The sequence below is a fragment of the Zonotrichia albicollis genome, chromosome 6 (assembly GCF_047830755.1).
Source record: "Zonotrichia albicollis isolate bZonAlb1 chromosome 6, bZonAlb1.hap1, whole genome shotgun sequence".
Lineage (NCBI taxonomy): Eukaryota > Metazoa > Chordata > Aves > Passeriformes > Passerellidae > Zonotrichia > Zonotrichia albicollis.
In genome coordinates, this window is record NC_133824.1 from 16,538,826 (window position 1) to 16,564,577 (window position 25,752).

Consider the following 25,752-nt stretch of genomic DNA (forward strand, 5'->3'; position numbering starts at 1 on the left):
CAGAGGTCACGGGCTCTGCCCACCCCAGCAAGAACATTCACACCACTGTGACTGGGCTGGTGAGCGACAATCACCAAGGGAAAGTAGGGGAGCTGCCACCCCGTGTTACTGTCTGTGGAGGGAGTGTAACCAGGGCACTGCCAGAAGCATGACACCTACCTCAAGTCCTGCTCTGACCAAAACTTTTCCTGCAAGTGGTCTCAGGGTCAGACCACCCTTGCGAGGCTGATGAGTGTGAAATATTTTTAAGCAAAACATGGACAGGACAGTAGCCTTTCCTCTCCTCTCCCTCCCAGGAACCTCGGTGCTAGGCAGTAAAGCTGAACCTGCCATGGAGGGGCAGGGAAGGGTACCCTAGCACAGCAGCAGCAAGCAGTTTCCAGTGGTATAGGACAAGCTAGAGGTGAGAGTTTGGTGCTGTGAGGGAGAGGATGCCACGCAGATGGCTCTGGAAAGGCAGTGCCATTCAGCGGCTGGGCCACTGCACGGCAAGTTCTCGTGAGATACTAAACCTTCATTAAACAAAATAGGAAAGGAGGTAGGAGCTATTCCCGTAATTCCCTTTGGGACAGCTCCAATCACAGCGGAGGGAGAAAGACTGGAATGACCCCTGCCAGTTCCTGAATGCCCTGCATCGTCCCTGCTGGTGCTGCCCTGTCCTGGGTGGGTTGTGTGGGGGTGTGGCTGCCCTACAGGTCGAGCAGCAGCACGCGGGGATCCTCCACCGCTGCCTTGATCTTGCGCAGGAAGGTGACGGCCTCTCTGCCGTCGATGAGCCGGTGGTCGTAGGTCAGCGCCACGAACATCATCGGCCGCACCTCGATCTGGGCAGGGACAGCGTTTGTCAGCTCAGTGCTCCTGCCTGCATGCTCCCCTCCTGTGAACTCAGGCAAGACCTGGCTTTTCCCACCCCAAATCCTGTGTTCAGGCCCTCCTGGATTTGTCCTGCATGGCAAAATTATCTACCCACCCACCGAGGCTGGGTCCATGCCACATGCAAGATAAGGGCCCTTCCTGGAACTGCTCCCTGTCACAAAGGCTACAAGCTCCTCCTTCCCACACCTAAGATTATAACCAGTTTGCCCACTCACTGATAGGACAAAGTCCCCTGCACAGCTCAGGCAAGTACCAGAGCCAGCAAAGGTGCCCTATACCCATTAGTCTCTGCTCCTTCTTCACAATGAAGTGTTTCAGAAGTGACACCAATCTCTTAGAAAAAGGTCCTCAGTCTGCTGAGCCGTGTCCTTTGTTCCCTAAAACCTCCTGTGCAGGTCCACCTACCTTGCCTCCCACAGCCACAGGCCTGTCAAAGATGGCATGCATGCCTAAGATGGCAGACTGGGGTGGGTTAATGATAGGTGTTCCAAAGAGTGACCCAAAAACCCCACCATTGCTGATTGTGAAAGTGCCACCGTCCATGTCTTCAATGGCCAGTTCATTCTTCCGTGCCTAGAAGTAAAAATAAGGTCTTAGGAAGTCACACAGACCACACAGAGCAAAGAACAAGGGTTTGGACATCCACTCTTTCCAGGAATACTGATTGCAAGAGCTTTGCTTATTGACTTGTTCAGTTGAAAACCAACACAAATTGCTCAAAAATGCATCCTGTCTTTAGAGTGAGCATCTAGTGGCTTTGGGGAAGGATTCTCTCGCCTTTGCTTCCAACTCCTGCTTTTGCAGGAGACAGACACAGGGACTTCTACCCCAGGGCAGTTCAGCCTTGGCCTCTAAAGACAAAGGTGAAGATACACCATGTCCCTAATGCAGATTGCAGTCTTCTGGATGGGCAACGAGTAGAGCTGTCCTAGAAGGCAAAGGCACAGCCAGCCATGTAACTGGATCACTTCCCACAGCACAACTCAGTGTGTCAGAGGTCAGAGATGACGACACAGAGAACAAATCAATACATGCCGATCCAGCATTTCCAGTTCTTTCCATTCCTCCCAACCCTCTTCAGAAAACTTTCCTTACCTTCTCCCCCAGCTCGTAGATAGCACGCTCTATGTCAGCAAAGTTCATGTTCTCTACATTCCTAACCACAGGGACCACCAGACCCTGGGGAGAAGCAAAGTCCACGAATAGCAAATTCAGTGCAGCAACACACAGACAGCTGTCATGCAGCAGGAATCTGGACACAGCCCCAGAGAGCTCCTGCCTCCTCCTTGGCCCACAGCAGCTGGTTGGCAGAGCTGCCTCACACCCTGGTAGCCTGACAGGAAACCTGGCATGACACACATCAAAGGCTGACAGCTTAAAATGAGCCATCATCTTTGCCTTTGCTAGCCTATCTCACAAATCAACCAGGTCTGTCTGAAGCCAGCTCCACATTGATAAATTCTCAGGTAAGGCATTGGGAGATTTCAGCTGGCACCTCTTTCTCTTGCCTCTTTTTGCAGGACCTCCCCTAGACTTTGGGAGAAGACAGTGACAGAACTTCAGTCCTTGTCAAACCTCTGCTTCATAGCAGAACCTTCTAATCAAGAAAGTAATTGACTAATTCAACATCTGTAACTCCATGCCATACTCTCCCTAGACAGAAACATCTCTGTGGAACAGCACAGCAAAGTTAGCCAGAGGACAGGACGTTCAAAGCTTTTACTGCCTATGTCATGGACTCATGACAACAAAGGGGTTCCCTAATCTGGTCCTACTCATCGACAACTGAGATCTATATTGACCCTGTTACCAGATCTCTTATTAAGATGAATATAGTGGTAAAATATTCTTGGTCCTCCACCTTCTCTCAAAACCCATCAAGTAGTCCCTAATGCAGCAGGTGTCTCATTTATAGAATCAGTCTTATCTGATTCTGCTGCAGGAGAGCACAAAGCTGAGCTGGCTCAAAGTATATGATCATCCCATATGAAAGGCTGCAGGAAGCATGGACAAAGCTCCAAGGTACCTACCCGGGGAGTTGCTACAGCAACACTGATGTCCACATAGTCCCTGTACACAATCTCTTTGGTCGTGTCATCAATCACTAGAAAGAGAAACAACTTGCGTTACATATGCAGAACCTAAGATCAAAGGTTTGACTAGCTAAAAAATCCTAACAACTTGCTCACATCTAGCTTAAACAAAACTCCAGAGAAGAATGATTCCTTGCTGTACCTGTGGGAGAGGCACCAGGACAGACAGAAAGAAAACAGTCCACACTGCTCAGTCCTCCTCAGTTATTCTCCCCTTGGGTATTCTGTTCTTCTGTTTCGGCAAGCACCTCTGACACGGCCAGGAACTGCACTGTGCCTACAGCAGCCACCTGTACACAACCAGCAGGCTCTGCCCTCTGCAGGCTGCATATGCACGGCCCCAGCCCCACTCCTGGTCACCCCTTCCTAATCGAGCCCCTCTTGGCAAGTTGAACCTCTACCTATGTAAGTGGCTTTAGCAAAATCAGCAGCAGCATGCAGGACTGTCCCCATGCTTTCTGTGCATTTGACTTGCTTCTCCAAGCTACTACTCCTGCCATGGACTTGGCCATTGCCTTTCCCCCATTTTGCAGTGCTCCCTAGACATGCAAGTCACCAGCAAGGGTCACCACTCACCCGCATTCACAACAGGCTGGTCCTGCAGAGCAAAGGCGGCAGCTTTCACAAAAGCTGACATGAAACCTAGCTTCAGGTTGTGCTTTTTCAGAAAGGTATCCTTGTGTACAGCTCTCATCTCCCGGATGTTGCTGTGAAACACAATAACAATGGTAAACCGGGAGTCCAAGAAAACACCATTCCCTTTGAGTAACAGATTTCAGTGCCAGCCCCAAGGATGCAAATCTGCACCACCAAATGCGAAACCTCCAGTCTGCTACAAAAGCCTTCACATGTGACACAAACATGGATCAAAGGTTCCTGCCAAAGGATCAAACAGAAACTGGTCCTGGACCATGTGGACCACGAGCTCCACAGCCAGGGTAAACCTGCAAGGCCCACACTGCCACAACAGAAGTAAAGTGTGGCATGGTATATTTCCTGCTTAGGCCTGATGCGGCCACCTGTTCTCTGGAGACAACAGTGCTCATACCAGTGTGGCACCACAGACAGCAAATGCAGGTGTGGCTGGACTGACACAGAAGGGTGAAAAACCAGAACGTGGCAAAAGCAGTAAACATGCAGGAAATAAAATCAAAGTGATCAAAGGAAAAGACCTCAACCACTCTGCAAATTCAGCACCAGACAGCACAACACCACTTTTGTACCCAACTCTCTGGCATTGGGAGTTGACCGAATATTAAAGGAATTTTCCCAGGAGCTACAGTAGTGCATGCCAGTCCACCCATAGCTCTTGATCAGACAAATCATGTTTTCCCACTGTTTCTATTAATCAAAATTGAGGCCATTTACAAAACATCAACCAAGCTGTGGCTACAAGCTCTGCCTATTCTAGCCTAACATCAGATGCTGTGGAATTGCATAGTTCATCCCTTCTCCCTTCAGAGACCTTCACACTTTGAAGAGACAGTTTCACCAAGGAGCAGGATTTTCCATGGTTTAGAGTGTTTGTTTTCCTGTGTCTAACCTTGTTTAGAGTTAGGATTACTGCCCAAAGACATTAGTGCCTCCCAAGACGCAAGGGCTGCAGCAAATGAGGATACAACCTGCTATGGAACTGCCTCATTAAGGCACCTCCTTTCAGACACTGACCCCCGTGGGAAGCAAGAGGCCCCAGCACAGGTCTTCACAAATCAGCTTCACAGTAATCAATCCAAACCACATTACCAGATGCAATGAGAGCCCCAGGCTGGAGTAAAGCGACACCTCAATGAGCCTCTGAGAGGAGATAAAGCTGCAGCACTTCCCTCCAATCAAGACTATTTTGCCAGCCTTATTGTTCTGAGACCCAAATATTTACATGTTTTGTCTTAAGGAGTAGCATAGGATTTCACAAGACAATTTGATTTGGGCACAATTTCCCCTTAATGCACTGTAACATAAGCTGCCCACCCTCCAAAGACATTAGAGTGCTCAGTCCATGCAAGCACTTGAGTCAGGAGCCCCCCACCTGCTTGAGAGGATGGGGAAGGATGCTGTTCTGTCTCTAGAAAGCTGTACCATCTGACAGCAAAGGCCTTAGGCCTAAACAATGCTCACCTGAAAGGCTGATGAGCCCTGGAGAACCAACTCACTGCAAGTTAAACACCTCCAAAAGCAGTAACCTGGTGGAGTGGCAGAAAGCAGATGCTACATCTTGCTGTCTTCTAACAGCCACTATATGCAAGTGATACTAGCCCCTTCTGGTCTTCTGCTCAACGTTTACCAGTCCTCCACCAAAAAGCCCACAGAAGAGGAATCAGAGACTACCCCTATTACAAGTAGCAGGTGACTCCCAAGGAACAACAGGCCATTAGGAAGCTCTGTAGCCCCTCATACCACAACACCAATGTGGTTCTGAAGAAGCTGCACAGACTGTGGTACATACCTAAGAAAGAGGGCCCAAAAGACATGCTGCCAGTCTCTCCAAAGAAAACCTGCAAGGTTTTGACTGCTATTTAAAGATTACTGCCTTAATCTGTTTCTACTCATAAAGGGAAAAAGAGGTTTACTCCTCACCTCATATCAATCTCATTGAAAGTGGTCAGCATGGCACAAGTATTCTGAGCCTCTTTCAGCCGCTGAGCAATACGCTGACGCATCCTATTCATTTTCACCTGCAAATTAAAAAGGTATAAGCAGAAGCTGCCTATAGCTCATCCTAGGGCAAAATGGACAAGAAAATCAAAAGGCTTTTCTCTTGCCATCTGATTGACTAGATGCCTAGGGCCAAGGTTTTCACTCTAGGTCAGGAGCACAATAGGCTGAGGAGTTTATTTCACTGCTCAGCTCAATGCACAGTTCACTTGAAAAGCAGTGCTGAAATGCATCACAGTACAGCAACTTCTGGCCTCTGCATTCCTCAAGACCTCCAAGCATGCATAGCTGTCCATGTGGCTAACGTGAGAAGGGCAAGACTGCTAAGAAAGCAGGCTGCTCAACCATGCTCTCTTAAGAATGCACAAGGCAATTTCAGCAGCCTCAACCCTTTGCTGAGGGCTTGTGGACAAACCAAGCAGATCACACAGAGTCCTTCTGTCCCGAGTCAGCAGAGCTCAAGACAAGACTTTTGCCTAGAAGAGACCCATGCCAGAGAGGTCCAGGCTCTTCCTCCACACCACCTGTAAGTGGTTCCTGCATGTAGAGAATTTTCCCACCTGTCACAGCCCTACTGAGCTGGGTGTGTACAGGTGGATATGGACACATCCGGCAAGCTCCTGCCAGAACAGATTATCACCTAGCAACAGAAGTGCTGGCAAGGTCCCTGCTCCCACACCTTACCCTATGCTCTGATCTGGCACCTTTGGTGGGCACTGCCTCCCCAAGAGGGGCTGCCGCTGGGGCTGCAGCCGGCTTCACAGCAGACACTGAGGGGAAAAACACATCAGTCAAAAACAGAAGCCAGGTAGGAAAGGTCCTGAGATAGAAAGCATATTTGAGCTCCTTGCTTAAGTGACACAGTATGGAAGCAGCCTTGAATTAGTCTGGGAAGGTTCTAGGCATAGCTGAGCAGTCCAGTCTGGAGCAAGCAGGGCAATACTGCAGGAGGCCTTCACCACCAAATGTCTCTGTTTGATGTCTTTAGCCTTATACACTGTCCCCCAAAGCAGAGAGACTCTTGAGAACAGGAACAAATGGCTGTGGCCTCACCTGGTTTGCTGTCGATGGGCTGAGCTGACACAGGCGGCACTGGTGGCATTGTAGTGGGAATTGGTGCTGCAGCAGGGGGAGGAGCAGGCGCAGCTGCAGGTTCAGGGGCTGCAGGTGGAGGAGGGGCTGCTGCTGGTGCAGCCTTGGCAGGAGCAGCTGAAAGACAAGGAAGAACAATGGTAAGGGCACCAGCTTCCACTGGCAGAGATGTGTGAGTCCAACCAACCTAACGAAAGTAAACCCTCAGGCAGAGTGCCTTTATGTTCTCAGCACTACTGAGCTGACAGAAGTCACCACAAGAGAAAGCCATTGTGGAAGTGTTTTACTCATCAACATCCTTGACCTCCTCACTGGAGGAGGCTGGATGCTACAGAGAAGAGGGCACAGAAGGGAGTTAGGGGAATTCTCAACTAGTTATAGCTAACAGTTTAGTCTCCTCCAGAGGGAACAAAAGAGAAGATCTCCCTCAGAAGGACTAAAATTATGCTTCTCTAATGGACAACAGAGTAGGAGTATTTTCTCAGGATCTCGCTAAATGCTTTATTAAATGCTAAAAAGCATTTTATTCTAAATGCGTAAATCCTCAGAAAAAACCTGGTGGCAGCACAAGGCTATGCAAGTTATACATGCCTGACTTACCTCCAGTTTTCCTGAGTTTGAATAGAGGTGTCCCCCCTTCCACTTTGCCACCATCGGGTACCAGAAGGGCTTCAATCACACCAGCTGCTGGGGCTGGAACTTGCACTGATGTCTGAAAAAAAAGAAAGTCAGTGAAATTCTCCCAAACATCAGCTGGAGACCAAGTGCCCAAGAGAAGATGCAAGATGCCAATATGTGCAGATACACATTGCAATTTGGCACAGACAGCAGTTGTGTCTCACACTCTTTGCACCAGTTTTCACACCCTCCACCAGGATTTTGTGCCAATAGTTAGAAGCTTTAGGAGATGCTGGCAGTGTAATGTATAGCCTCATCTCCAGGGTACAGTCAAGAACTGACCCACTGCCAGCATCTTCCTGACAGCAAAGCTGAAAACAGAGCTCAGCAGAGAATTCAGCAAGAACTTCAAGGCTTAACAGTCCTTTCAGGGGTGGATGAATGTAAAGCTTAAATTTTAAATGATCTGAAGACAACTTATGGCTGGCAGATTTCTCCTTTGTTTAAGCACAAACAGGTTTCAAAACTCAAAGCACTCAAATCGGAAGGAAAAGTAAAATTACAGCTCCAATAAACAACACCACCAGTGATGATTAATCAAATGGATGAATAAGGGTTATCAAGAATTCTCACCTAAGGTACAGCAAGTTTTATATTAGATGAGAAAAGCTTTTCTCCATGAAGAGAGCAGGAGACACAGTCAGGGCCCTGCAGGCTCCAGGAGCTCTTAGCAGGAGAGAAGCCATACAGGGTACCTGCTACAAAACTAGAAAAAGTTTTGGTCCAGAAACTCCTACCTTGTCTGTTTCAATCTCACACACCACTTCATCTTCCGCCACTGTGTCTCCAACAGCTGAATGACAGATATGAAGACCACTGTGAGGAGGGAGGTGTGCTCTGGCCTCCCCTCTTTACCCACAGCAGTTTCCCACACTAACCCATAACTTCCTCATCCCACTTCTCCACAACTTCTAAATAAAAGACTAGCTCAAGCAATCTACTGCACCGTTAAGAGTCTGATTCCAGCTTAGACATCTCCCTTCATCCATCATTACCCCTGACAGAGAGGTGATGAGGGAGCAACTGCAATTCTTAACCCTTTAGGAGAGCTGCAATTAAATGCCTCATTTGTCACAGACTGAAAGGCACAGAGCAGGATGTCAGCCAGTGAACTGTAATGCATCCCCAAGGTGTCCAACACAGCAGTAACAGCGATGAGAATTTCAGGGAAGAGGCAATTGCTTACCTTTCTCCCACCTGACATCTCCTTCTGTGACTGACTCTGCAAAGGCTGGTGTGTTCACTGTAACCACATCATCCCCTGTGAGAGAGACAAACAGACTTGACTGCTTTCAGAGCTAAAAATTTATGGTATTGCTTCATTCTTGTCATCATATCTCTGCTAAAGGGGGTAGGCCATCAGACATCAATTGCTGTCCGTCTCCTTTCTTCAACACTAATCAACATTTAAACACCAGAGAAATTCATATCTGACCGAAAGCCACATTGTGACAGGAATCCAGACAAAATCTTTAGGGCCCTGAGGATATAAACCCAGAGTCATCCATGCAGGCAGGACAGCAGAGAGCCTTGACCAAGGATGGAAGGTGGCTGCTGGCAGGACAGCAAGAGGTAGCAAAAGAAGCATCAGGCTGATTCCTGCCATTTTACTTACTATGTACCGCAGTGGTTCTGAAGTAGCGGACAGTGAAGACACTGGAGCTATTCACTCTGCACAAAGAGAGAAGAGTGTAAACACAGCAGAACATTCCTCTGCAGGCTGCCAGCACCAAGGTCAAGTACGGAATTTACACTTGCTTAACTGAAGTAAAGGCTGCTCAGCTGTTCTGATGTATTTGTTGCAAAGGACTCCTATTTACTGCTCAAGCTGCAACAATCCAGCCAGAAAGGAAGCATTGCATCCTACCATCACTAGTGCTCTCAGAAACTCAGTGAGAACGGACACTTATGGAATTTCCATTTAGACAGACAACCCAACAGAACCCTCATAGTTTAAATACTGATTAAAGGGTGACCTGGCCAGCCCATACAATGCCCAAGACTAGTGCAGCAACAATTTTTTTACCTCCAGATTAGGACTGTCATCTCTACAGAAGTTGTTAGATTGCTCCAAAATAAAAGAAAAGCACCATAAATTGCCTAGCAACGCATCCAAAAACCAGCTATTTCTCTCCACCATGTTTCTTCACAGGCAGCTGGCAATCCCAGTCCTAAGGATGATTTTTATATCTACTCACATCATATTTGGAAAACTGAAAAGAATGCGCTTTAGCATTTCCTCTAGCACAGGGTACTTTGTACAAACAAAGGATTTCAAAGTATTTCAGGCTTTTATGCATGTACTCTTATGGTTATTTCCCCAAATACATTTTTATAAGACCACCCCATTAGTGGTCTTAGCAAACCCTGACATGTGAACAACAATGACCCCACTTCTCCCAACAGAAAATCTACCAGGAGACCATCATAGAGCAAACAACACCTCTAGTCAGATAATCAGAGTAGAAATCCACTTATCGCTGGTTTCCTCACTCCTGTCCCTTCCCTGTCCCAGTATCTGGTTGCAGAGAGAGCTTGTTTTCAGTTCTCAACCTGCAAAACCTAGATTTCTTTTTAGGGCTAACTCCATACTGCTACAATGTGCACAAGGATTTAATGACAGCCAACCATATTCTGTTCCTCAGACCTCAAATCTTATCATGGCTAGAGCAAGAGCAACCCCAGTCTCCCCACAGCTTTCCTGTGGATACTTACATAAGCTTCCTGCTGTTTGTGTAAGCCAGTCCTTGGCTCCCAGACACACCTGTGAATGAGAAAGAAGTTATATTATCCAGCTGTCCAACCCTCAAGTATCCCCATCAGACAAAAGAAGGCAGAGGACACTGCTGCCCACCCTGAAAGAAGGTTGGGACCAAATGGAGAATATATCCATGCAGAGACACCTCAGTGCCATCAAACCTGCCCAGAGCTTGCCAAGAACAGTGGTTTTGTCTTCATCTAGATTTGTAGGGATGAGGAAAACAGTTATAGCTTGACAACAAAGCTAATAAGGATAACATTGAAATGGGAAAACGAAGCAGAGCATTCAGAGCAAAATCAGGAAAGAGCTATGAGGAACCACCTCCAGAACTGCTGAGTTATCCACACCCATATGAAATATGGAGCAAGGTATCAGCCCTGCAAGAGGCACCCCCGAAAGCCTCGCAGCCCCAGAGACAGCTAAGGAGGAAAAAAAGGACTGAAAAGAGAGTGTAGGGCAGAGAATTGAGCCACCATCATCCCTCTTCTCTGCCCACTCCCTGTCCAGAGAAAATTAGTTTCCAAAACTCACAATAGGGAAATACTTGCACAGCTTCCCAGTTTCACATACCCCACTGTCCCCTTCCCACACTGCTCATATGCCCTGACACTGCATTTTTTATTATAAACTGGACTCCTGTCCTTTGTCACTTACAGGACACTGGGCAGCTTTCCAGACTGATCTTAAAGAGAGTCAGCGTAGTAACTGGAGAACATAATTATCTCAAATTGCACAATGCCAGAGGGAAGAACCATTTCCCCACTTGATTTTTTTAAAAAAGCAGCACAATTTCTACAGCACAGCTAGAAAGAAACAGAGCTCTAAGAAAAAACAGTTTAGGCATTGGAGTTCACAGACACACCAGATCTGACATGTCACTTAATATTCATCCATCATTTTCAAAGGAGCTTATTAGAGAGCTAGGGCTCTGCAACAGCATGTGCTTTGAGCACTGCAATGCCTGAAATACACTGTGCTGCTGCTGTGAAACCTTCACCAGAGCCAAATGGATCAGGCAGCATGTACCTCAGGCAAGGGAGGCACTCCTATGGAAACTTAGCTCATTCCACTGCTTTTTCACTACAGACTGACAGAAACAAACCCCAATCAGACCTATTACCAACCTCCATCATCAGCTTTGTTCTTTCTAGGTAAAGTGTAAGACTCACCAGACAGAGGGGATCTTGCCAGAGTACAGTTCCCCTGTCAGAGAGAAAAGGATGTATCAGTAATGCAAGAAGAAGAAGACAAATCCACCCTAGAAGGACTTTGTTTTTTTCCTGAGATCTGAATCAGACACACGATCCACCATTCCCATGCTCCAGTCTGCAGGCATGCCACTTTCCCACAGTGTGCTAGAGCAGGAGAACACCTCTGCCCTTCTTTATCCTTTCTCTCCTCCCAGGGTGCTTTATGATGCAGTGATGTTAAATTTGGTGCTTGTATCTTCCAGTTCTCGATCCAGAAGTTTTGACCTTCTCATGCACTTTCCTCTTTAAGAAGGAACAGATTTCCAACAGAATTTGCTATGAATGAGAAGACAAAGGATACCTACTGGACATGATGATAAAACATCCCATGATGTTTACTCCTACAGTCATGAATGCAGCATCTAGGGGTTTTAAAATTTTTTTCTAAAGCTGTGGAGCCTTTGAACTCCCGAAGACCAGAATTCCTCTCAGTGGCAAAATTTCTACTGCTGTCAGTTAGTCAGGAATTCCACATTCTTTGATGTTTCACTTTATACCTGTGTAATCATTGACTGCACTTCTAGCTCAGCATAACAGAGCTCAAAAGCAGAACACATTTCAAAATATCCAATTTCAAAAAATTCAATTACTTCCCTCTACTGTTATTACATATTTCTCTCACATCAAACCTGCAGGATTGGAGAAGATAAGAACTCTTTAAAAGCAATTGGAAAATAGCACTGTAGCCATGATGGAAATGCACTTTACTGGCTTAGAATGACAGCAACTCAAGAGCTCAAAGCACCCTTATCCAGCAGCTAAGTTAAAAGTTAGATTTCCTTCACACCTTCAAGATCTGAAGTTTGCATACAAGCCCTGATTCCAGCTTCAGCAAAGCAAGCAGGATGAGATATAACTGACCTTAAATATCAAAATAATTTGAGGAGCTGTATGGCAAGACAACAGAGATCAAAGACCAACAATATACTTAAGCTTGGCACACCATCTACAGGACTGAGTGCTGCAGCATACAAAAACAGATTCAAAGAACACTTTGTATCAAAACTAACAGGCCTGGAATCAAGCCCTCGGTAGTTTAACTATCCAAGCTTATAAATGGATTTGACTTGTTGGATATTAACACAGAGACAACTCAATGATCAATGGGCAATTCAACAGGGTTACAATGAGCTGTGCCGAGGATGCAGGCAGCCAGTCTGACTTACTGCTAAGCTCCAGCACAACACCATGCAGCCACCCTGCTTGCCACTTCACTGCAGGGATCAGTGATCCTGAACCAACAGTGCTGCAAAACCAGCTTGGGGCAGGGCCTGCTGAGCCCCTGCCCCAGGTCTGGCTGGGTAAGGGAAAGCAGGGAGCTGTGCAGACTTGGTAGAGTCATCTTGAATGCTACAATGCCTAATCTTGGTGCAGCACTGACCGCGCTAATTCAGATCTGGTTTGTGTAAAGCCAGCTCTAACCCAGGATCAGCAAGACAAACTCCAGTTTAACTCCACTGGGTCAGCTCTCTAGAGCACCACAATCCACAGCACTCTGTATTGATCATATTTTTCCCACTTTCTGTAGTGTCCTAGATAGCATGGATTCAATCACAAATTGAGTATCAAGCAACCTGAGTTCCCTTTATCCATTAATCTTTCCCTGGGTGCTTTAAGTGGTTAAAGGCATTCCTGACACGCCAGACAATAAATTGTTAAGAAAGGAACAGCCTCAGACTGACGCAAAACCAGACAATTTTATTTGCTCAGGACCAGTTTACCATAGAGTTAAAACAAAAATAAAAGTTTAGAAGGTCTGTCCTAAAAATAATCACTGTGAGAAAACATCTGCAGCTCTCTTCCACCAGTGGTGTCAAGTTTGTGTTCTACAACTGCAGTAAAATTAAGGAAAAAACTGGTATCACTCTACCCTTTGCCTTTAAGATTAAGAAATTAGGGCAAGAGCTTAATGTGAGGAGGAAGCCAGTAATAAAAGATACTGTGATTTCTCTGCCTTACACTCTGCAGAACTGCTGTGTGTCTGTATCTTAACCACAGTACCTCAGATGAACACACAGCTTCAGGAGACACTGGACAGGGCTGCTTCCTGTTCCCTTTTTTCCCTGAAGGAATCCTTCTGATTGCACCTCTTCCTGGATCACTTGGCTAAATTCGCCCTCTGCCTTCTATTGGAGCTTTTTCAGCAGGAATGGAAATGTTTCAGTTTTGCCACGTGGCATTAGCACTTTGGGTCAGTTTAAAAAGACAGCCTTCACTTGGGGAAAAAAGTCTTGGTCTAATTAGCCAGTGACTCATGTACCAAGTGATTAATATTTCCCTCTCATTTCACATGACTTCTCAGAATTGTTTTTATAACTGTTATGTCAAAGTGACCCTGGCATGCACCGCCCAGGCCACACCTTTCAAGGAGCCATCACCTCCCAGCAGGTCACTACACACTGAAATAAAGGATGGAATACATCAGCTACAGCAACAGCCTGTATACCAGCAGTAGGGACCAGCTCAGGCAAGGAATCTGATGAACTTGACAGTGCAGCTCATTTCAACACAGGCACAGCAGAAGGCCAGGGCTGTGCAGCTCCAACAGGCACAGCAGCAATTGGTTCTCCAGCCATGGCTTCTTGAGAGCAAAGCAGCTGCTGCTTCAACAAGGATGAGCACAAAGCCCTACTACACACAAAACCCCCCTGCACGGCTTTCATGGGTATCAAAACATTATATACAGCACGGGAGGGCAGATGCCGAGAGGGGATGGGGATAGCAACGCTGAGTGGTGGATACTGTTACTAACAGGCTCAGAACTCTTCCAGCATGAGGGGAGGATCAAAGAGGGAAGAAGTTTTTTACCAACTCCTGCCCAGACAAACAGAAGGATTTGATTCTCAAAGCATTTTACACAGCTCCTGATCAAATCTATATTTTCCAGACTGGCTTTTCTCTGGACTTTTTCACGTGGCCTTCAAGGTCTGCCTACCCCTGCCCTGACTCTCACGTGCTACATTGATGCACATTCATGGTTTCTACTTGATATGAATTCACGACCTCTTCTTTTACAGACAGTCAAAACCCAGCCAACCTTTCCTCATCCTCAGTGACTCCACTCTTCTCCAATTCAATCCTCCACTTCTGAATTTTGTACATGTCTACTGTTCTCACGTCTGCCATCAGAGGTTTGCCAAGTTCTGGAATTTCTTTCCATCTCTCCAAAAAGCCTGCATTACATCATAATCAAAATTTACTTCTCATATCACTGTTCAAATGGAGATCAAACTACTACTATAACTCTTCCAGTACATCTAACAGGTTAACTAGCATTCAGCCTAAAACCTCCTGATTTTCAGACTAGTTTTGTAAAAGGCTTGAATACTCCACCTGACTTCTTTCTGTTCTTTATAATTACACAGCACCACTGAGAGCTGACAAAGGTCAAATATCACTAAAATGCCACTTTAATAAGCTTGTTTAAACTGCATTATAATCAATTTGTCTCTATATTTCAAACTGTAGCTTATACAGTTACTTGTAAGTTGCAGTTTGACGTGTATACACACACATTTATAACACAACGGTGTCTTTACATTACGATCGGTTGTCAACACTTGCTCGCCTACATCTGCAGGATGCTAAAATCAAGACTCATGCTCAAAGGCTCCAGCTGGTCAGGGGAAGAGAAGCGATGCTCCCCACCCCGTACGTATGCACACATGTGTGTGTGCACACGGAGCTGGGCACGTTTGCTGTTCAAACGGAAGATGTGTGCGGCAGGACACAGGACCCAGCCGGCCAAGGGCAGCCCCAGGGTTAAGCAGCTACCGGGCTCTGTCAGCCCCCGCTGCAGCCAGCAGAGGTTACCACCCTTTGCCGCGGTTCAATGACTGCCCTGAGAACCGAGCACAGGATTTACACAACAAACCGCACACCGGTTTGTGCCGATCCTGCACCGGGCGCACCCCGGCCGGGGAGGTCTCTGCCGGCACACGCCGGCGGCTGCCAGCAGTGAGGGCCCTGAACGTGACAGCCACTGACAGGCGGGGACGGCGGAGCCCGAGAGCGGCGGCGCTCGGAAGCCCTTCCCGCGGGTCAGCCCTGCCCGGTGCCGGGCGCCGCCGCCCTTCCCGCGGGGCCGGGCCTGGCAGCGGGGCAGCGGCACCCGCGGGGAAGGGGCAGCGCCGCGCTCACCGCGGCCCCTGCTGCGGGACAGCCTCGCCGCCCCTTCCCGTGCCCGGCCCCGCCGTGTCCCCGGGGCGGCGGTGCCCAGCGCCAGGCGGCAGGGGACGCGTCCCGGTGCCCTTGGCGCCGCCGACCTCGCCCGCCCGGCCGCCACCCTCCCTCGCGGCCCCGCTCCCCGCGGCCGGTGCCCGCGGGCCGTACCTGTCGGAGGGCGCGCAGCGAGCGGCCAAGCGCGCGGCCGAGGCAGCGGGACCGCCACAGCGGCACCATCGCGGCGGCGGCGGCGGCGGCGGCGGGAGGGGCCGCAGGGCGGACACCGGAACCAGGCCCGGCGCGAGGCGGAAGCGCGGGGGGCCGGACCAAGCGCCCAGAGCGGGGGGAGCAGCCGGGGCGGGACCATCGCGGCGGGGCCGGACTGCGGGGCCGGGCTGTGGGGCACGGCCGGACTGCGGGGCAGGGCCAGGCGGGACGGGGCCTGCTCATAATATTGCTGTGTGTTACCGTATATGTAATAATGTAGGTATTAACACATCCTTTATAATATATGTGATATTGAATACTATTACTTATAGATGACATACATATATCTATGTATTACATATGCTTATATAAACACGTATGCGTACATATAGATGTTATTATACGTAATGGCATATATATATGTGTATAAATAACCCCGTGCATTACGAGGAGTGCCGTTTCATGAGCTGTACTCTGAAGCAGCCCTGGGTTGCTGGAGGGCAGCTGTGGCCGTGCTTTCCCTGCTCACCTTGGCAAACCGCGGCGCTGAGCCGGTGTGAGATGACATTGCCGCAGGCATCACCCCGTGGGATGCTGCATGGTTAGAAACGGGCAATGAGGTCATTCACCATGGCAAACAGGAAAATGAACCCACAAGTAAGCCCTGTTCCTCAGCTGCACTCTGTATGTTGAAAACATTTGAGAATTCCCCAGCTAGCTTCTGTTTTCTGCCTGCTTCCAGGCAGGGAACCACAGGTGGAGGAAAACCCAAGGAACCTATTTACAGATTCTGAGAATCAGCCCAGGACAGTTACAAAGGGCTGTCTGGCAGCCAGGCATCTCTCAAGGAGCCAAGTCTGGGTTATTGCACATGTGCTTAATTTAGCCACTGCTTAATAATATATGAATGGTTAACTGCAAGCTTCAAAATATGAGATCATTTTCAAAGGAAAGAGGTTGAATAAAAATCAACAGGGGATAGTCTCCGAGGCTTTGAGGATGAGCTGACTGCTCTAATAAAAGGTAACTGAGCCAGAAAGGCTCTCTGCCAGGGGTTTCTCTGTGATCTGTCTCTCGAAGGCTAATGTCCTTGCCTTGAACAATATTGACCACCTGATGTCAACTGCCTTTAAGCATAGCCTCCTGCCCCCCAGTGAATACACCAGGCATTGCCATGCTCAATTAGCCTGTGGAAGCACAGCAGATGAAGCCCCAGGAGTGGCATGCATGGCTAGGCTTTGCCCACCCACCCACAGCTCCTGCATGAAGATAAGTGTCTGAGAACCACGTGTGCTGCTGGGGCAGGTGGGTTTGTCCTGGGGCTGGGGTCAGCATGTGCTCAGCTGGGAGTGATGCCAGCTCTGCTGGTGCTGTCTGTAAAGCACCCTGTGACAAACAAGGGACTCCGTGCTGCTGTTCTGCAGACCTCCAGGACAGCCAAATTGCCTCCGTGCCCCCACGGTGCGGGATGTGGGAAATGCCTGGCCACCTTCCATGGAAGATGGGTAGCTGCTGGGATCTGGGCCAGCTCCTTCCTTGCCGGTGGCACGGCTTATCAGCCTGCTGTGTTTGCATTGTCTCACCAATATTTCACTATCCTGGGTCCTGAATGGGGCTTGCGGCCAAATTCTAGGCCAAAATTGCTCCTCTGGGCCTCAGCCCACCTGGGCAGCCAGCACCTCGGCACCTGATAGCCCTTGCCTGACTGGCTCCAGGGGCACGCACACAGCAGGGAAGGTGGTCGGACGCTGATGTTGGACCTGACCTCCTGGCTGTCCATCTGCATATTCAGAAGTCGTTTCCAGCTGGTTGGCTGCCTCCGGCCTCCCCACTCCCTCTTTAAAGGCCCTGAGCGCGGCGGGAGGACGCGCCGGCACTGCCTCTGCAGCTGCCCGCGCCCCGGGGCTGCCCTCGGGCACCGCGCTCCCGGGGCTGCCCTCGTCTCGGGCACCGGTGCCCCCGCCCAGAGCCATGCGGCGGCCGGGGAAGGCTCTGCGGGGAATTGTCGTTCGCAGGGACAGCCCGCCGCACCGTGCACGGCGGTCCCACCGAGGAGCACCCAGGGAGCCCACGAGGGGCGGCTTCAGTTTTGGAGAAGGCACACTGCCCTCGTCTTCTGAGCATCTTCGTTCCGTTCCTGTCTTTTCCTCCAGGTAGGAGAAGTCTCGGCTGCTTTTTAGTGTTCTGGAGGGTGGCACTAGTGAAAGCTGCCAGTAAGAGTGGGAACCAAAGCACGCACCCGCTAACTTCGTGGGGAAAGAGCTGCAGCAGCAGGAGGAGTTTGCTTAGGGCAGCACCTGCTGGTCCTGGGGATGCTGCGAGGGGGAGCCAGGGCCACCCACAGCAGGCTGCCGTGGCCTGGGACGGGAGGCTCTACTCCCTCCCTCCAAATCTCCAGAAGAAAGACGGTGATGCTGAAAACCTCAAGCAGGTGGAGGTCACCTTGCCAGCTCTGAGCTGATCTGTTTAAAAGGAATGTATCACAGGTTCCAGGGGACTGGGAAACAGCCCAGGGGACAGGCAAGTTCCTGACTGACCCTGCTGTTGAGCACAGCAGATGAGAGAAATCGTGAGCAAGTGTCAAAATAAGGTGTTTCTGTAGAAAAACAAGTGAGGTTACAGGATCACACCACTGGGGAAGGACTAAGGCTGGATGGAATCTGTGACTGCAGTGTGTTTGCTGTGTGACTGTGCTGGGAGCAGAGGGCAGGCTGAGAGGCAGGGCAGGCAATGCTCAAGCTTGTGACACAAGGGCAAGGCAGGATGGTCAGAGCTGCTGGCGCCCCAGCCTTGTGCTGGCTGAGGATAAACTGAGCACTTTGAAAGGCCCTACACCAGACTCTTAGGAAAATGAAACCCTAATGGTCAGGATGGGTGGGGAGGCAACACAGATCAACATGTGGTGGCAGATAACCCAGAAAATACTTGGTTTGTCAAGACTATGGCTCTGCAAAAGGTAGAGCCTCCCAGGCACCTGCCTGGAATTCAGGGTGTTTGAAGAAAGGCGATCTGCGAAAAACCCTGAGAAGAAACCCATTTTCTACACTGCCTGGAGCAGCTACAGGGACAAGAGACTGATGGTGTTAAAAATGATCAGGTATTTCTGGGAACAGCAAAAGAATCTCAGACTTGAAAGGTGTCCGGAAAAGACAAGAGCTGTCCTAATTTAGCGGTGCGAAGCTGCTGCTAATTAATGAGGATAAGGAAGAAACATCCCTCAGGGATTGTTACTGTGTAATCGCCCAGGATACAATGTTTTACACTTTTGCAAAGCTGTGCAAGAGGGGAGTGAGCGGAGGGGGTGAATCCCTGCTCGGAGCCAGCATGACAATTTTAAGCCTGGGGCTGCTGGCTCAGTATTTTTTCTCTTCCCTGATAATCCCCATCCTCATTTCTTTTATTCAGTATTTTGCCAAGCCCTTAGGGACCCCATGTTGCATTAGCCTGACCATCTCGATGCATCCTGCTCACAGCAGGTCACATTGCACTTTTACCCTCTCCGTGCCCTCCTGCACCGGGCTCTTTGTGCCGGCCCAGCCCGCAGGTGCTGCTCCCCATCCCCGAGCCCCTGGGGCTCTGCGGGGGTGTTGGGGCCAGCAGAGCCGGCAGCACCCGTGGCCCAGGTGCCTGTGTGAGTGCCTTCACCAGGGGTGCAGCTGCTCCTCCGCACTGTGCCAGGAGCGCCAAACCCACCCTTTGCCCGGGTGTACGTGGCAGAGGGCTCTGCCTGCTGCTCCCTGCCCTCACAGCAGAGTCCACAAGCCCAGAGGGCAGTCTCCCCAATGCCTCTGGTGCAGATGCAGCTGGTGATGCATGAGGTTTGTGCTGCCAGGCACTGCCGGGCCCAAAGCAGGTTGTGAAAAATGCCAATCACTTGATTTTAAAAGTTTAATAGTACTAAAATGGTTATAAAAATAGTAATACAATTAGAGTAATAATAATTTGGACAATTTGGATTAGGACAATATGAGACAATAGTAACAAAGAGTTATGGACATCTGGGTACGTTTTTCTGGGCAGCACAAGCCCAAAAAAGGACCCTCGTTAACAAAGGATTAACCCTTAAAAACAAAAACCTGTTGCATATTCATACACCCCATACATGATGCATAAATTCCATTCAAATACAGGATTCTGTCGGGTCATCCTCAACGTCTGCCTCTGAATCCTAACAGTGCCTTCGAGGTGGGAAGAAGTTCGCTTCTTCTGATAAGAGGGCAATAAATTCTTTTTCTCTGAAAGATTTAGGTGTCTTGTGGCTGCTATCTCGCTGCGAGTCCTTTCTTAAAAAAAAGTATCCTACATAGCATAGTTTCTATTCTAACATTTTTTTCATAACCCAAAACTATATTTAACACACTACTTAAGAGAATTAATACAGCATTACTTTCTAACACAACACATATAATATTCATTTTAGTATGAATTGGTTGTGAAAAGCCAATCGTAAAATGCCCATTTTTCACAAGGTGAAATGTACTTTAGGCATGATGAATGCCTGGCTGGTAGGTGGGTGGTGGGGTGGTGCCCAGGGCATTGCTGCTGTCATGTGACATCTGACAGTCTGCTCACAGGTTTTGCAGTGCCTGGAGGTTTCTGTCTCGGTCACTCCCTGGTGAAATAGTTTTTGCAGGGGAGCAGGGATGCCATGAAAATCTGGAAGAAAAAAAATCTCTGGCCCTGCGCTTGGAAAACCACTGTATGAGGTCCTGTTTCTTGCTCTTTCTCCAGTTCCACAGCACTAGCAGGCTGAAACATCAAACATCTGGAAGGCTGCCAGTCTGTCCAGGCAGGAAGAAGATAGGATGGACAGCAGCACTGGCCTTGAGCGGGATAGAGACCGTGCTGCTTCAGGGCATGGCCAGGGGCTGAAATTGGAGCCCTGTTTCCAGACTGACTCTCTCTTGCCTTCCCCCAGTGCATCCCTGATTCCACAGCTCCTCAGCCACACAATGGTTGGCAGGAATTTGGATCCCACCGTTCTCTTCCCTTCCTCTCAGGCAGTGGCCCTGCCTCATGACTACAAATGTGGTGCAAGCCTTGGAGAAGAAGCACAAGCCCTGGCTTTCCCCAGGACCCGCGCCCCAGCTCCCTTGCCCTGTGCTGGTGGTGGGGACCAGCTCTCCAACCAGCACCCACAGGAGCAGCTCTGTGACCAGCACCTACGAGCCAAGCGGGCCAGGGTGGAGAGCATCATCCAGGGCATGAGCCTCCCACCAACCCCGCAGGCATCTGACACGAGCCTGGAGGCAGCTTTTGGGCATGAGAGGGAAAGGGGTGGGGAGATGCCCCAGGAGAGCAAGAGGAAGCCAAGAGTGCCCCAGCAGGGCATGGGGGCAGCCGGAAGAGTGGCTCCCACAGGGGGCAGCTCCCATGCCAAGGGCTTCCAGCAGCTGAAAGAGCAGCTCTGCTTCTTAGAGCAGCAGCTATGGTGGCTTCAGGAGAAGTTCTACCAAGTCTGTGACTCTGAGGATGCTGCCCAAACGCAGGAAGATTCAGAGACAGTGCAGCCACTGCCTGGAAAGCCCCAAGACAGACTGAACAAGGACAGTGGCACTGCCACCAGCAACCCACGGCGAGTGCCTCTCAGGAGGAGTGTCCTGGAGGCGTGTGGGCTGGAGGAGGCTGAGGACACAGGTAACACAGGTGGCCTGCCCTCGGCAGTGAGGGTGCTCTCACAGGCACTGAAGCACGAGCTGTCTGTGGTGACATGCCACGTAGTGGACTCTGTCCTGAAGACTCTCTGGCCAAAGGCAGACAGCCACATCCAGAAGCAGCACCACAGCCCTCCGATGGGGCCAGATGCCAGGAAAGAGTATTCTGCTGGTGGGAAATGCAGAAAGCCACTTGCTAAGCCATCTGCCATGAATGCACCAGGCTCCCTGGGCTCACCCCAGGCTGAGGCCTTGACAGGAGCTTTGGGGAAGAGCCTGGGCTCTTATGCTGCCTCCTTCAGCTCAAAGGGGATCAGAAAATCCTCTCGGGTACCCAGCATGGGTTATTCCCTGGGCTCAGCCATGCCTGTCCAGCACAGCCAGCTGCTGAGCCAGCTGTTGGGCCATGGCCAGCACAGCCCCTGGGGCAGTGACTCTCGTGAGAGCCCATCTGCTCTGGAGAGGGGTTGTCCAGAGCCCCTCAAGCTGCCCTGGGGATCTGTTAAACTGAGGTCATCGATTGTGAGACAGCAGCAGCACCATCCCCTGCCCCTGAGCCCTGCCAGCATGGAGAGCCTGGCACTGCTGCCAGCTGGCAGGGATGGCCATGGTGAGCTGCCAGCTGCAAATGATGGAGCACCCTTTGCCTCGACCCACATATCCTTTGGGGGTAGCTAGAGGTCCCTGGGGAATGCGCTCCCCTTGTCCTCTGGAGCCACAGCTTGGCACTGCCCCACTGGTCTCCACAGGGCCAAGGTCCCTGTTCCTCCATAGGGGCTAAAGAGGCGTGGGCAGGAAAGGAGCCCTAAGCCATGGAGGGGCACTGCCACTCCTCAGGGCTGGCCAGATGCTGTAGCATAGCTGTGGGTACAAGCCAGGAGCTACCAAGCCTCCTCTTGGGCTGTACTGGGGGTCCTGTCATCCTAAACCATGAGCAGGAGTCTCATAGAAATTCTGGCTCTCACAAGACTATGAAGTGCTGTGGGGAGCATTAGCTTCATCAGGGATTCTCAAGGGAAAAACCAGTGGCTGTCCAGCCAAGGATGAACCCCCTCTGCCCCCCTGACAGGCCAGGAGGGGCTATGGAGGGCACTGGGCATGGTGTGCCAGGGGTGGTGCTCAGGGACATGCCGAGCTCGGGGTTGGCTACGTGCAGGCTTTCCTTGACCCCAGGGCAGATGCAGGAGGTGCTGACCCCTGGGCACCTGAAGAAGGCCAAGCTGATGTTTTTCTTCACCCGCTACCCCAGCTCTACTCTGCTGAAGACCTACTTCCTTGATGTGCAGGTAAAAGAGCAGCAGCCAGAACTGCTGCTGGGCAGGGCTCCCACGTGGTGTGGCACCTAGCCTGCCTCCCTGGGAGGAGGAGGTGGTGTGGCACCTCCCTGCCTCCATGAGGAAAAGGCTGTTCTTGTGTCCCCCTGCCTTGCTGGCAGGAGATGGGGGACAATAAATAAACCCATTTATTTCAGCATGGGCTGCCCAGGAGCAGGTGCACAGGGCAGTGGCAGACATGGGCTATCAGCTCTTCACCCTGTGCAATTGAGTTATTCAGATTAAAGCACCCCATGGATGTGCCTTCTCACTGCAGGGCAGCTGGGATCTGAATCTCAGTGTGGAGAGCACATGGGACATGCTGATGTCACTGCCCCAGCTTGGAGCAGGGCTGGGTTTGGGCCAGCCCAGCAGCGCCTGGCTGGGTGTGCAGGGGCTCGGGGGAGGGAGGATCCAAGCTGGCCTAACACCATCCCCTGACTGTCCCCCCACCAGTTCAGCCGCTGCATCACCTCCCAGCTCATCAAGTGGTTCAGCAACTTCCGTGAGTTTTACTACATCCAGGTGGAGAAGTTTGCCCGGCAGGCCCTGCTGGAGGGTGTGGTGGATGCTTGCACTCTGCAGGTCTCCCGGGACTCAGAGCTCTTCCGTGCCCTCAACATGCACTACAACAAGGGCAATGACTTCGAGGTGAGGAGGGGGACAGGGGAAAGGGGGTGGTGGTGTTTGTGGGGGTCAGGAGGCACCATGGCATGGTGGTGTCACTGGCTGGTGCCTGTCTTGCTGCAGGTGCCAGGGCGCTTCCTGGAGGTGGCCAGCCTGACACTGCAGGAGTTCTTCAGTGCCGTCAGGGCAGGCAAGGATGCCGACCCCTCCTGGAAGAAACCCATTTACAAAATCATTTCCAAACTGGACAGTGACATCCCAGAAGGGTTCAAAGCTGCTGGCTGCTCCCAGGAACTGCTCCACAGCTGAGTGTCTGTGAAAGCAGCTCTGGGTTGTGTGTGCAGCCACCATGTGCACCTCATGGGCACTCTGTACAGTACCTGTTATTTGAGGTATTCTCTCTCTGAGAGCCATGCACTCTCTGTAAGACAGCTTCTTAGGTGAGGCCTATCACTTCCCTCATGTGCTGGGATTTTATGCTGCATTGCATATGCTGCATTATGTGCATTTTATTCTGCTGCTCAGAACTGGTGAGGACTGCCAGAAGGGACAGAGATGAAGCCATCAGGTTGGAGCCTGAGAAGTTGCCCTGTTCCAGCTCTCCCTATGATCCTGACTGAGCTGCCTTCATTCTCTCTTCCAGAGGGTCAAAAACCAGGGCAAACAGCCTTGCTGTTTATAAAACAGGAAGAGGTCCTAGTAGTGGGCAAAGTTTCCTTGGCACAGCAGACTAGCGGATGTACCGAGTCCAAAAGCATGACTCAGTTTCTGTCCAGATACAACACACCAGTGTCCAAAGAAAACAGCTGGTGAATTCCTGCGCTTCAAGCACTCCATGGGGATAGCTGTTCCTGTCTGGGATATGTAAAAACTATGTTTGTTGTAGCCAACAAGAATAACAGTCTCCTCTACCTCCCCTGTGCTGTTAGACCAGATCCCCCCGTGCAGCTCTGTGCTGTGGCCAAGCAGTGCGTGCTCTCCAGCAGTGTTCTCTGGCATGCTGGAGGAGAGCAGGGTGCACAGCCTGCTCTGCTTGGCACTCCAAAGAGTCTCCATCAGCCCACCACCTGGGAGGAAACCCCCATGTTAAACATCCATCCACATTCCCTCACACCGCGCTCCTGCTGGCAAAACTGCCCCAAGCATCCTGTACTCTGCCCCTGGTGAAAGAGGAGAATGTGACTTGAGATCCATTAGTCCCTGTGGGTTTAACACAAGCTGGGGAAGAACTGGGCCTTGACATCTATAACCCCATTGCTGTAAGGGCTGTAAACTCAAGGAAGTTTCTTTACCCTGTGGCCAAGATTTAGTGACCACTTTTCTACCTGATGGAGAAGTGTTTTGTGTTAAGGGCTCTCTAATCCTGACAGAGGTGGCAGTGGAGAGGAAAAGGCTGTGAAGAGGAGGGAGTCCTGACAGAGGCATGGCACGAGGGCACTGGGAGGGCAGTGATGAGCCACAAGATACTCACACAAAACCCTCAGGGAGAACACTGGGAAAAGGCCAAGGTAATTTTAGGTGTGCTGTAAGGTGTCAGCTGGTACTAGAGTGCAGCAAGTGACTCTTGAGAGGAGAATCACAGCTCCAGCATCAGTCAAGTGCATGGGGTGATCCACAGGCAATGCACCTACAGGAGTAAAGAAGTGGAAACATCAGGACATAATGGGGAGCTCTGAAATAGGGGCAGTTTGACAATGGGTCTCCCCATTACGAGTGTGGCCACCCAGATTTCCTGCTTCTTTTTGTATATTTATTTCTCCAAGTTTGTATATTTTACACCACCAACACAAAATTTACATGATTCCTTTTTAAATAAACACATTGTTTAAGTTACCCCTTTACATCCCTGATGACCTATTTGATGATGTCTGTTCTAAAGAGTTATCCTAGAAATTTCTGGCCTTTTGCTGGGAAAAATAACACTGCAGAAAAAGGGCAGTCCTTCTGCCAGCACCTCTGTGGGGTCAAGCAGGCCCCACTAACCAAAACCAGCTCCTTTAAACCTTCCCCCTCACCCCAGTGCCTCATGGTTAGTCTGCTCTGGAGTGCAACTTGTGAGGATCAGCAAGGGGGCTGGAGGCACACAGAGCCATATCCCAAAGCTTTAGGGTGCTGGACTCAAATGTACAACATCAGATAAATGCTGCTGGTGATACCATGAATGTGCCATTCCTGCAGGCAATAATGACCCCAGAGCTTAAGTAATGCTTTGGATAGGCAAAACCAAAGCTGCTGGAAAGGGGAATGATGGACTGGCTTAGGGAAGGGTCAGCAAATTCATCTGTTCTAGCTAAATAATTAGGGAACATAAGGAACAGGTTTACTGGAGGCATCCTGCTGAAACAAAGCCTCTCACACAGAGCTCCTGGTGGGGGTAGCAGTTTC

At 50.2% G+C, this 25,752-nt stretch overlaps 3 protein-coding genes across 4 annotated transcripts; 2 read left to right on the forward strand and 1 right to left on the reverse strand.

The window, feature by feature from the left end:
* Nucleotides 1-599: 599 nt before the first annotated feature.
* On the reverse strand, nucleotides 600-15,896 carry DLST (dihydrolipoamide S-succinyltransferase). Of its 2 annotated transcripts, none has more exons than XM_005479796.4 (15): nucleotides 15,735-15,896; nucleotides 11,322-11,355; nucleotides 10,107-10,155; nucleotides 9,007-9,062; nucleotides 8,578-8,652; nucleotides 8,129-8,184; nucleotides 7,314-7,425; nucleotides 6,675-6,830; nucleotides 6,306-6,391; nucleotides 5,544-5,641; nucleotides 3,546-3,676; nucleotides 2,907-2,980; nucleotides 1,972-2,055; nucleotides 1,282-1,449; nucleotides 600-824 (listed from the first exon to the last, which is right to left on the reverse strand). In XM_005479796.4, the coding sequence occupies exons 1-15, from the start codon at nucleotides 15,801-15,803 to the stop codon at nucleotides 690-692; spliced, it is 1,383 nt and encodes a 460-aa protein (XP_005479853.2). In that variant the 5' UTR covers nucleotides 15,804-15,896; the 3' UTR covers nucleotides 600-689. The 2 variants fall into 2 exon arrangements, with proteins under 2 accessions (XP_005479853.2, XP_074398710.1); XM_074542609.1 differs by having other exon boundaries at nucleotides 11,277-11,355.
* Nucleotides 15,897-17,556: 1,660 nt separating this feature from the next.
* Nucleotides 17,557-22,434, forward strand: PROX2 (prospero homeobox 2). Its single transcript, XM_074542617.1, has 2 exons — nucleotides 17,557-17,926; nucleotides 20,505-22,434. The coding sequence occupies exon 2, from the start codon at nucleotides 20,579-20,581 to the stop codon at nucleotides 22,103-22,105; it is 1,527 nt and encodes a 508-aa protein (XP_074398718.1). The 5' UTR covers nucleotides 17,557-17,926; nucleotides 20,505-20,578; the 3' UTR covers nucleotides 22,106-22,434.
* Nucleotides 22,435-22,470: 36 nt separating this feature from the next.
* LOC102070279 (prospero homeobox protein 2) lies at nucleotides 22,471-25,268 on the forward strand. The gene is made up of 3 exons (XM_074542618.1): nucleotides 22,471-22,713; nucleotides 23,197-23,391; nucleotides 23,491-25,268. Exons 1-3 carry the CDS (start codon nucleotides 22,471-22,473, stop codon nucleotides 23,674-23,676), a joined length of 624 nt encoding a protein of 207 aa, XP_074398719.1. The 3' UTR covers nucleotides 23,677-25,268.
* Nucleotides 25,269-25,752: the final 484 nt, after the last annotated feature.